The sequence below is a fragment of the Nuphar pumila genome, chromosome 3 (assembly GCF_984573655.1).
Source record: "Nuphar pumila chromosome 3, dmNupPumi1.hap1.1, whole genome shotgun sequence".
NCBI lineage: Eukaryota > Viridiplantae > Streptophyta > Magnoliopsida > Nymphaeales > Nymphaeaceae > Nuphar > Nuphar pumila.
Window position 1 is genome coordinate 6,833,691 of NC_143251.1, and position 11,525 is coordinate 6,845,215.

The 11,525-nt window shown below is 38.2% G+C and overlaps 1 protein-coding gene and 1 pseudogene across 2 annotated transcripts; both read right to left on the minus strand.

Moving 5' to 3' along the window:
* Positions 1-1,776: 1,776 nt before the first annotated feature.
* Positions 1,777-3,869, minus strand: LOC149841785 (uncharacterized; annotated as a pseudogene). The gene is made up of 6 exons (XR_016430717.1): positions 3,807-3,869; positions 3,646-3,724; positions 3,324-3,603; positions 3,133-3,231; positions 2,490-3,025; positions 1,777-2,368 (listed from the first exon to the last, which is right to left on the minus strand). The product of XR_016430717.1 is annotated as an uncharacterized LOC149841785 (transcript).
* Positions 3,870-3,913: 44 nt separating this feature from the next.
* On the minus strand, positions 3,914-10,813 carry LOC149841786 (uncharacterized). The gene is made up of 8 exons (XM_089998693.1): positions 10,774-10,813; positions 10,260-10,632; positions 10,084-10,134; positions 9,360-9,590; positions 8,169-8,280; positions 6,939-7,118; positions 4,312-4,527; positions 3,914-4,223 (listed from the first exon to the last, which is right to left on the minus strand). Exons 4-8 carry the CDS (start codon positions 9,383-9,385, stop codon positions 4,011-4,013), a joined length of 747 nt encoding a protein of 248 aa, XP_089854819.1. The 5' UTR covers positions 9,386-9,590; positions 10,084-10,134; positions 10,260-10,632; positions 10,774-10,813; the 3' UTR covers positions 3,914-4,010.
* Positions 10,814-11,525: the final 712 nt, after the last annotated feature.

Below are 11,525 nucleotides of genomic sequence, written 5' to 3' on the forward strand. Positions count from 1 at the left end.
CGTTTGACCTAGTCAAAAAGCAAGAGAGTCGTTGGACTCCCAACAGCTCTATTTAGAGTTGTTGGAAGCCCAACGACTCCCTCTCCTTCCTCTCCTCAATGTATTATAAATATAGGGCAAAGCCCCCTCACTTGGTATGTTTTTCAAGTGTGCTTTACCCATAAAATAAATATATAATTTTTCTCTTTTGTATACCCTTTTTTGGGTATTGTTGTATGAACCCTTGTGGTTCTTGTGTGTGATCCTATTTTCGGTATTTTGGTTGGAGCTATTTGAAGCTTCGTTTGGTGATTATTCAAGAACTCATCTTCCTAGGTATACCCCAATAATGCAAGAGACCAGCATGAATGCTCTTAGAAAGTATTTGTTCCAATGAACAGAGTTATTTTGGATACCATTGTCTCACCATTACCTCCTTGTTGCCCTCCTCAAACCAGCTAATTGTCCTCTCTCCTATATATATATATATATATATATATATATATATATATATATATATATATATATATATATATATATATATATATATCGTGGGTAAGACAACAAACCTGTACACATCTGGAGGGTCAAATACGCAAAAAAAGTTAAAAAGTAAAAAATATACAGTTTTTCACTAGGAGGTTCCTTAGACATGATGGTAGCAAACATTAACCCCAAATATATATATATATATATATATAAATATAGGGAAAATATTTAGTACTAATGAAGGTAAGGAACTAATGATCTAGAAATCATATGAACAAATTCTATCAACTCAATCTAACCACATAGATGTGTTTAGCATGGATTGTTTGCTAAGGATCAAGCATTGGATCTTGCATTTCTGATGTAAAAGCATGATCTTTTGACTTATGAAATTTTGGCACATTGGGGGCTGTTGATTTTTTAACCCCTTTAAAAACCTAATTATGTGTCAATATCACATGTTTCAAAACAAGTTTTCTACTAAACAAACCACGTAGATCACATCTGTGACATCAAATAATTGAATTTTTTTGAAGAAAAGAGTAATTTCTACACATTGGTTCCTTACCATCATTAGTAAACACTATTTCCCCATATATATATATATATAGAGAGAGAGAGAGAGAGAGAGAACTAATGTGTTTGCCGCTATTTTCATGGATTTTTTTTCCTTTTCTCTTGAATCTAATGGTACGGATGTGATCTACATGCTTGATTTTATAAGAACCAAGCTCTTGAATCATCTGATTTTGATGCATAAACAATATTTTTTTAGGGCTTTAAAATCAATGGTTCATAATCTTCATAAATACTCAAGCATTCAAAAGTCGCATTTTTTCATCGAAAATACACGATCCAATGGTTGATTCCTAGCAAATTCACCATGCCAAGCACATCCACGTGGTTGGATTTGCAAAAAAAAGTGTTGGAGATGCCCATATTTCTAGTTCTCATATATGTGTGTGTGTGTGTGTTAATGTTTGTTGCAGCTGATTGTAAATACCATCCACTTGGCAAATCCCCTTTTTTATTTTTTATTAGGGTGGCCCTCAGACCGAGTGCCCAACAAGCTGTCAGGCACCTGGGTCTCAGCCACAAGATGCAGCCCAGGCACGACTGAACTCAGGCCAGGCCTGGCTTGCTTAAATAATCGGGTCTGATTCAGACCAGGCCTATGTATAAAATACATGGGGCCCAACATGCTCAGCCCTTTAACTGGGTCGGGCCTAAAGGGCCTGGCCCGAGCCTGATTATAACTGGTTTGGGCCGGGCTCGATCCCGGATGTGGGTTGGGGCGGATGGCCACCATATTTTTTAAGTTTTTTCTTTTTCTGCCACATCTAACATTGTAGATCTGATCTACATGTTTTTTTCAGTGAAGACTGGCTTTTGGATCGCCAGAATCCGACCTGTATATATATATATATATATATAACAAGCGAATCGCCAAGGTTAGAAGTTATAAACAGTGTAAATGCAAACAGTTACTCCATATTTCATAGCATTTTGCAGAAATGGAGACAAATGCCATCACATTAAAATATAACAAGCATGGTCCAACAAAATTAGTCACAAACGTTGTATGTGGATGCCCACATGTAATGTGTTTTAAAAGTTCGAACAGTGTGTTAACAACAAATAGGCAGTGTGAAAAAGTAAACATGAAGATAGAGGCCTCAATTTTCAATGTCAAACACACTTTCAGATGGCAACAAACAAGCACCAAGGGTGACATTAATTTTCTGAAACATGTATCAAATGGAATGCAGTAAGAAAAGCAGAGAGCAGCAGATCTAGCACAAGTTAGCAGGAAATTTATCAATATATGCAATAGAATATCTAATACCATGGCAAAATGGCTACACATCATCTCTTGGAAGTCAATCCAACCGCAGCAACCCTGGAAAAGAAAATCATATCAAGGTGATCAACCTGTCACTCAACCAAAAACATGAGACACTAACAATCTGGGAGCTACACTAAGGAAAACATAAATACATACCAACCACCACAAGGATTACCTTCCTAGTTGCTTCACTCCAACATACACACCATGCCTTTCATTCATTGGTGCTTTTCTTTGAAGAACATGCAAACTAGCTATTTTGGAATTTTCTCCTTTCCCAAAGGTCATATGCAAAGTTGTCCCATTACTGACATTCTTGGGATGGCCATTCTGATCCTGGATATCCTTTCTGTTGCTTAAATTTTTTATGCTTGGATGTACAGCTCCTTGGAGCATATCAAGGCAATCACCATTCAGTCCTTGAGTCTGTACAGCCCAAGGGTAAGAAGAATTAAGGCTTGCTTCTGCAGAATCATTTTGTGCTGCATGTCCCATACATGAAATGTCATTGCCAGACTTTGGAACAAAGAGTGAAACCGTTTTCAACCATTGAATCTGGGCAGCTGGAGTAATAGAAACTGTTGACAAGCCTGCTGAACCTACTGGTAAGGCTGCAGCTGCTGCAGCAACTTTTGCAACAGCTGTGGTGGCTGATATAATTGCTTGTGCACCTTCCCGAAGATGAATGAAATCCCCTTCAACTACAAATAACTAATAATTCGGGGAAACACAAAAAAACCAAAATGAAACATCAGCACTGCACAGTTAAAAACAGCATGATTAAACCTAAATTGCAAACCACATGTATGAAAACTTACTTCTGGATGACAAACCACAAAATCATCAAGCCTTCCGTATTTTTTCTTGTAATCATGCCAATGCAGTGGAGCAAGCATTTTTGCAAGCTGATTCGGCAGCTATAAATAGTAAACAATGGATGCAATTCAACATTCATTATAAGAACGAAGAATCAGAAGCAAAAGAGGAAGCAAGCACTATCAAGCCTTACAGTTGTACTAATTCTGATACGGCCACTAGTTCCAGCAGGAATAGAATAGCACGGACAATGCATGTCAACAGTGATCTTTCATCCAGAAGTGTAGGCTCCAAAACTTTTCCAGATATCTGAGAACCTGAAGGCATATGTGGTGAAGTTGTTTCATCAGAGGAGGTCACATGACCGCCACTGCTGTCCATGATGCTGTCATACCTCACAGGATGACATGAAATACCAGAATGTGGTAGCATTGAATCTGTCCATGGCTGCTCCACAGTTAAAACTTGTTCCTCTTTTATACAGTTAATGCTGTCCACAAAGCCTGCATCCTAACCCTGTGGAAGCAGATGATGAGCAGGATCCCTTCTTCCAGATGCATCTTCTTGCTGCAGAACGTTGTGCTCGGGACAGACCTAATGCAAAACAGAAAACCAAAAAAATCCTTACATCAAAAACAGTACAAAAAGAAACTTATGCACTCAAATTATCAGGTACCTTTTCTGCTATACTAACTGGTTCATGTGAGTTCAAACTCAAATCACGAAAATGGGAGGACATCTCATGATTACATCGATTTGGTTCTTGTGATCTTACATATTTCTTGTCATTTGAATCCAGTGCTTGGTGACCATGATAACAGTGAATGATAAAAATGGAAAAGATAAAAACTAAGATTCTACACAAAATGAATCAAGAAAGTCACACTTGTTCTTTGTCGCCAGATCCAGCAACGCCAGTAGCAGGAGCATGCTGAAGACTTTGCTGGGATGCCAAGTAATCTGCACCACTAGCCTGTCTATCTGCAGGAGACTCATGTTCAAAATGAAGTGGAGATCCAAGAGAATGCTGCACTGATTGGGAAGCAAGATGGTGTTGATTCTGGTTTGATGTATTAGATTTCTCTGGCGCTGCCTGTAAAAACGATTAATTTAAAACATAAACAGTATGGTCTTAAAAAGTAAAATATAAACATTTAGGGGAAAAAAAACTGCAGAGTAACCTGTTGGTTCTGCCAATACTGGTTGGGTTGGACGGAAGGCACTGGCTGGTAATGCCCCATATGAGACTGAGAAATATGAGAGTTTGGTGATGGCACTGTGTGTGGATTTTGGTGCATAACAAAAGGATGCATGGCAGCAACACGTCCAGGTGGAAGAAAATTATTCATATCAAGAACAGATGATGGAATGACTAAAACTCCAGAAGCATGGCCAATCTGAAAGAAGAGAAAAGCAAAAGTAAAGATAAATCCATGACAGATTTAAATCATACATGCAACTTCAGAGAAATCAACTGGTTAACATCAGTTGCTGCAGAAGACCACATGGTGAAAAGATATAAATCACACATTTTGCAACTTCAGATAAATCAAGTGGTTCACATAAGTCGCTGCAGAAGTCCAAATAATCATAGTTCATGACTTCAAGAAACTGCCCACAGGCCCTGATGACCACTATAAAACATTCATAATTGTCACAGCTATTACAAGTTACAACTATGTCAGATGGATTTAACAAAGACATCTTAAAATAGTGATTTGCGTGATAAAGTTTACACTAATCAAACACTAGCTATGAAAGTTGTCCAACCCTCCGACCCAAAAACATTTAGCACTTAAAACAGGCTTTAGATGGCTTAAGCAAGCTCCCGAGTATGACAGATTAAAAAAAGTGTTATGGTGACAGTTGGTATTAGGTCATGTTATACAGATAAAAGCAAGCCAGTACTTAATAAAGTCCTTAGCAGTCAAATGGACTAGGCAGTGCCCAGGCATGACACCCCTCAGCTAGAAGTTGCCTAAAGACCAACCAAAAAACACACACAATTATTCAAAATGACAGTATAAAAAATAAAACAAAAATCTGAATAAAAAAATATTTCAAAATATGCTATTAAAACATGATTATAATGCTTAAAAATGATTAAAAATCATTTAAGAACCATTGTAGACACTCCGCCTAGGAACTGTACCTCCATACTGTATTGTATAAAATACCAGAAGATCAATTAAACACTTCCATAGGACAGTAACCTGAAATAGACGACTTGCTGCCCTATCACAACGAGAAATATCTGTAATTTCTTGGTCGCATCTTACACTATGTGATTGCCAAGCATTTGAAAGTTGTGGCATCTCATCTATATAAGCCGTAGCTTAACTAAGATCTCAGGCCTAAAAATGCTATATCAGATGAGAGCATCACTTACAACAAACAACAATGAAAACAACAGAAATAAATAAACAACACTAGCTTGGGCGATAACTGTACAGTGGAATATTAGAAAGCCAAAATATTTCTGCCAATCATTCAAAAGAGCTTTTCTTAATAGTCCCTGCCTTAGGTGACATATTAATGGCTGGAGCAAAAGGTGGTGAACTTTCTGTGTTCCCATTTGTCAGGACTGCAGAATTAGAACTTAAACCTGCATCATCGTTTACATCAAATTGGTTTCCTTTTTTCTGTACACATTCAGAAGAACCTTTGTTGTTTGCTGATGATATTGTTTTGATTGATGAGTCTAGAGCTGGAGTTAATGCTAAGTTAGAATTATGGAGACAGACATTGGAAGCTAGAGGTTTTAAGTTGAGTAAGAGTAAGACTGAATATATGGAATGTCGGTTTAGTAAGCAACGAAGTAGTGATGGGAGTGTAGTGAAGCTTGGTGAGCAAGATATACCGGTGAATGATTATTTCAAATATTTGGGATCCATCATTCAAAAGTATGGAGAAATTGATGGAGATGTAAATCATAGGATAAAGGTTGGGTGGATGAAATGGAAAAGTGCTACTGGAGTGCTGTGCGATCGTAGAATGTCATTGCGGTTGAAGGGAAAGTTTTATAGGACTACTATTAGACCCGCTTTACTATATGGTACGGAATGTTGGGCTGCCAAGAGACATCATATTCAAAAAATGAGTGTAGCTGAGATGCGGATGCTTAGATGGATGTGTGGAAATACAATAAAAGATAAGATTCGGAACGAAGAGATACGTAAGAAGGTAGGTGTTGCACCCATTGAAAATAAGATGCGAGAGAATCGTTTACGGTGGTTTGGACATATTCGGCGAAGGCCTAATGATGCTCCAGTTAGAAGGTTGGAGAAATGGGAAAATATATTAGTTAAAAGAGGTCGGGGTAGGCCTAGGAAGACTTGGGATGGAGATGATAGGAAAGGATATGAATGCTTTGAACCTCACCGAGGACATGGCGTTGAATAGAAATGATTGGAGGAAAAGGATTCATGTGGAAGACCCAAAATGAATTTCTTTTTTGGTTCATATCGCTGACCCCAATTGTTTTGGGATGAAGGCGTAGTTGTTGTTGTTGTTGTTGTTGTATTCAGAAGAACCTTTGTCAACATCATCACTGAAGATACCATTCTGTTCCCGTGCCTCTCCCAATTCAGCTTGAAGTTGCTGAACAGTTTGCATGTGAAGCCTCTCCATGTCTGCCAACTAGCATCAATAATTAACAGTCAATTGAGTTTAAAGTTATCTAAAGATTCTAAACTTAATATTTAACCATCAAATCAATCATCTCAACAAACATGAAAAACAGAATAAGTAAAACATATCAGAACCAGCAGTAGGCATGAGAGAGAGAGAGAGGAAAGGAGATTAAAACCTGTCTTTGGCAACTCAACCAAAGTTGATTATATTGATCAATGTATTCTCGTAATTCTGCCTGCAGAGAGTGGTTGGCAGTGAACTGAAAAGCATCCATTTCCTGAACTCTAGCTATCCAAGTGTGTGCCTCTCTCAGTAGACCATCCTTGTACAAGATGGTTTCTTGGGCAACTCTATGCTGCAGCAATGCCAACTTGTGAGACAAGATTCATGTTGTTCAATAAAATCAAGAAAAACTATTCAACTCATAGACCTGATATTTAATTAAATAAACATTGTCCTATCATCTGCAAAAAGACAGGATTCAAAAAGACGGAAATAAAACATCATGGCAATTACAAAATCAATCCTTCATAAAGCAACTTCCAGAAGAAAATCACAATCAAGGCAATAAATTCACTAATTGAAAAGACAGGAAAGAATTTGAACACCTATCAACAAGTCTGGAACTTGGTTAAGAACTGGCACTCATGAAGTACTGTCAATAGATCAAAACTAAAAAAATAGTGTGTTCTCTATTACATGGTTACAATACTATACAATACATCTAACTGCTTAAGCTAAAGTGACTAAAGATTGTATCAAAAGAGTTCATATATAGGTAAAAGAAAGAAACATTTCCAGATAGAAGAATGCATAAAGTCCTCCACACCCTATGAACTATCTCGTACAGCATCTGATCAAAACCATTCAAATGACCTTCATACAAAAAAGATGCCCAAGCACATGGTCCTCCCATCTTCTGCCAAAGAACCAGCACTTTCTTATAAGCAATCCCTAAGTTCAGGAAAAACAATCAGGTGAAATGCAGTAACCTGAACTAAGTTGGAACCATCTGACCTTTTCTAGACACTGAATCGAACAAATATATTGCATGAGTAGGGGTTGGTTCACCAACCAAAACTTCAGTTCTGGACATCATTTTTTAAGCAAATAACCATGTTTGGAATGTTTATCTTCAAGCTCTCTGCCACTATTACTGTTCTATGTCTAACTCCGACCAATGAACCAAGCCACCAAAAACAAATATATGTTGCCAAAAAACTCAATGTACGGAATGATGCATAACCTGAACTAGATTGTGGTGTTAGCATTATGGTTTTTGCAGTTCATCATACTTTGCTAATGTCATCTTTCAATGTTAATCATTTCCGAATGAGATACAGCTTCTGGGAGTGCAAAAATGGACAACCAAAAATTGTAATGTTTGGTTAAAATATCCAGCCACCTGTTCCTCCAATTCAAGAAATAGTCTTTCCTTTTCTTGAATTTGATCTTTGAGTTCATGTATCTGTGCAAGAAGCTGGGCTCTTTCAGCATCAGAATTGTCACGCTCTCTCCTGTAATGGTAAAAAATAGTCAATGTCAAGTGCATAGATCCTGGTGAAAATACTCTTATTCCAAAGTAACAACACTATGAATGAAAGCATTTTGTTCTGCGTTTTAAAGATATAAAAGATAATATCCATCATTGGTCATGACAATAATAAATAAATTTATTTATTTATTTATTTATTTCTATATATATATATATATTGCTGATCCACAATAATTTGCACATATCATGAGACATAAGAAGACCCTCAATGGAACTAATCTTCATACCTAAAGGTGGTCAACTCTTTATTTTGCTATCTAAGAAGGTCCTCCTTGGCCCATGCCTAAGAGAAGAAAAACAGATGTATATAAATACAATGCAGAAGCAAACTGCACAACAAATGACTGTAGGCAATGATCTTGAGCAAACTTTTTTATTGTCAAGTTTAATTGCACGAAGTTATTTGACCTTATCTTCCATCTTCATCCCCAAGTCATGGATACATTCCTCTCTTTCTTGGAGTTGAACCTTTGGCAATAGAAATAAAGTAAGAACACATTAACACAATCAGAAAGCAAGCAAAAAGTGTTCTCAACATGGCAAAGGTCATAATGGCACCAAAATTAGAACTGCAGATTCCAAGTGTATCAAATGAAGATGAAACAAGCATGCTCGCTGAAGACATGTCAAGAACCTTCAACCACACTAGTGAAAGTTATATTAACCCAAATGGCACAAGAATGATTGTGAACAACAAAGCACAAACAACCATGAAAAAGAGGGTCTTTCCCCATGGTTCAGAATTCAAACCAAACATGGTTCGTGGGATTCACATTCACATTCACATTCGATTCACTTTTACATATGAAAGTGGATCCTTCTTTTTAAAATCCAAGCATGCCCTAATTGAATTTAACCAAATTCATACAAAAGAAGGGAAAGCTGTGGATGAATCCTAACAGTCTAAGAAAAGAAGTGCATATGAGGCAGTGATGACTTCAGTTTAAATAGAAAGTGAACAATAATGCATTATGGGATAAAAAACACGTAAGGACAAACCTGATATTTAACATAGGCATTAAACACGTAAAAAGAACGAACCTTGAAGTGAGCACAGGCATCAGCATGGTCCTTCAATTGCGCCTCGAAATAGCACTGCATTTCCAAAATCTCCTTTCTAGCAATAATCTGCGCTCTCAGTTCAACCTCCATCTGTTCCAGCTCTTCTCTCTGTCTGATGACATCATGAAGCCTATGTTGGAATGGATCATTGCTTAACCCATCATCCGTTGTGATCGAACAAGAATCAACATCCACATGCCCTGTTCCCTGCTGCACCTTGCGTAATACAATGTCATAAAAGATCAACTATATCAGCTAGAGTGATGCAGGTAAATGTAAATTTCCATGTTCAACAGCTCCAAACTCAAGCAACCAGAATTACATTTTATATTAATGACGACTCATACTCTCTCTGACCTAAATGCAACTCAAGCAATAACTGTCTCATCGATATTTATATTAATGATGATTCATCCTGTCTCCAACATAAATGCAACTCAATATTACATTTTCCACTGGGTGACATAACTGGCGAAATAAGTGCCCCCACCAATATTTATACTAGTGACAACTCATGATTTCTCCAACCTAAATGGAAACCAAGTCCAATGAACAAATAGCAAAGAAAAAATGAAAAACAACAAAAAATCAAATGGCTGATGAAAAAGAAAAGGACTAATAAGTTCCCAGCTCATAATTTTCAACCAAGTTGACAGAAATGAAAAATGTAAAGACGAGAAGATTAAAGGGCAATAAAATGTACCTCATAGATCGTTTTCTCATCCGATTGGCTCAACTTTGGCCGTTCCAACTCCTGGCCGGAATTATAAAGAGCAAGAATCAACCACGATAGTTGAATAAAGAGTCCAACCAGCAAGGAAATAGGTGAACACGAGAAAACCGAGAAATGCAACAAACCCAAACACCTGCCTCGTTTACCTGCCCACTGAAATCGCGAAGCGCATGCTCGTTAACAGCCTTCTGCGAGGACTGCAACGTCGGAAACGGCACCGACGAACCATGCCCGGATGCCGCCGATAGTCCACCCCCACCCTCCATGTGACCTTACCACCTCAACTCCGCACCCGGCACCCAAATTCGATGCCGCACCCTAAATCCCTCAAAGCGCTCCTCACACTAAAAATCAATCCGACAAACATCCGCAAAACCTCCTCCCAAGTCCCGAATCACATTTTAATACAAAACCGGGACGCCAAGCCCAAACTCTCCGCCATTGAACCAGCAAAACCTAGAAAACCGAGCGACGCCAATTACATACCAACTAAACCATCAATTATTGTGAATCAGAAACCTAACCAAAAAAAATAGAAAAACGGTGACAATAAAATGACAAGCAAGAAGACAAAATGAGAGAGAAACTCGGGAACAAAATGGGAAAATTTTGCGGGAAATTTTTTATTAATTAAGAGCGATTTTCACCCTTTGAACGGACCTTCGCAAAATATTAATCTGGAGTTTCTGGATTCAGAAGCATGTGAATATGATTAGAACAATATTTGAAATAAATTAATAAATAAATAGTTATCAAGATTCAAAGAATGCGACTGATCGAGCAAGAAAGAAATTCTTGATGGGAGAATCCGCAAAAAACGTGGGACCTAGAGCGACTTCGCATTAAGATATGAAAACCCCGGAGGCCTCCTACTATTTATAGACGCCCAATTTTGGAGCCTGTGGGACCCCACAAGAAGAGGGGTCCCAGTTTTGACCGCATCCAATGGGGGAGCTACCACGCATGCGACTATTTGGTCAACGGACCAGGACGACGCCGTAGAAGACTTAGGTCAGCTCATAGTGGACTTGGTCGTTCTCTTGGGGAGGTCGCTGCCCGCTACTTGGTCCGGATTGCACGTCCTAGGCAAGCACGCCTGGGTGCTTAAATCTCACTAGTTGGTGTGGTTTTGGCTCCGGTTAGTTGTTGACCAGATCCATTAAAGGCTCTGCTCAAGTCAGGTTTGGGGTCTAGGGCCTAGGCTTTGTAGTTTTGGGCATGGATGAGTCTTGTTTGATGAGGTTTCCGCTCGGCTTTGACTTATTTGACTTTGACATGGATGAGTCTTGTAGCTTTGGGCATGGTTATTTTATTTTTTATAAGAAAAGTGGTAGCTGCCTACTAGGTTCTTTAACTTACTGCAAGCGAACTGGGTTGTTTTTTGCAAATTTGACTATACAGATATTTTTATA

Excerpts from the sequence above, each read along its gene's own strand:
- LOC149841786 (XM_089998693.1), bottom strand. The coding sequence starts at position 9,385 with ATGCTGATGCCTGTGCTCACTTCAAG. Across the intron at positions 7,119-8,168 it reads TTCTTGAATTGGAGGAACAG|CATAGAGTTGCCCAAGAAAC; the intron begins GTGGCTGGATAT and ends GCATTGCTGCAG. Across the intron at positions 4,224-4,311 it reads AGTATTGGCAGAACCAACAG|GCAGCGCCAGAGAAATCTAA; the intron begins GTTACTCTGCAG and ends TCGTTTTTACAG.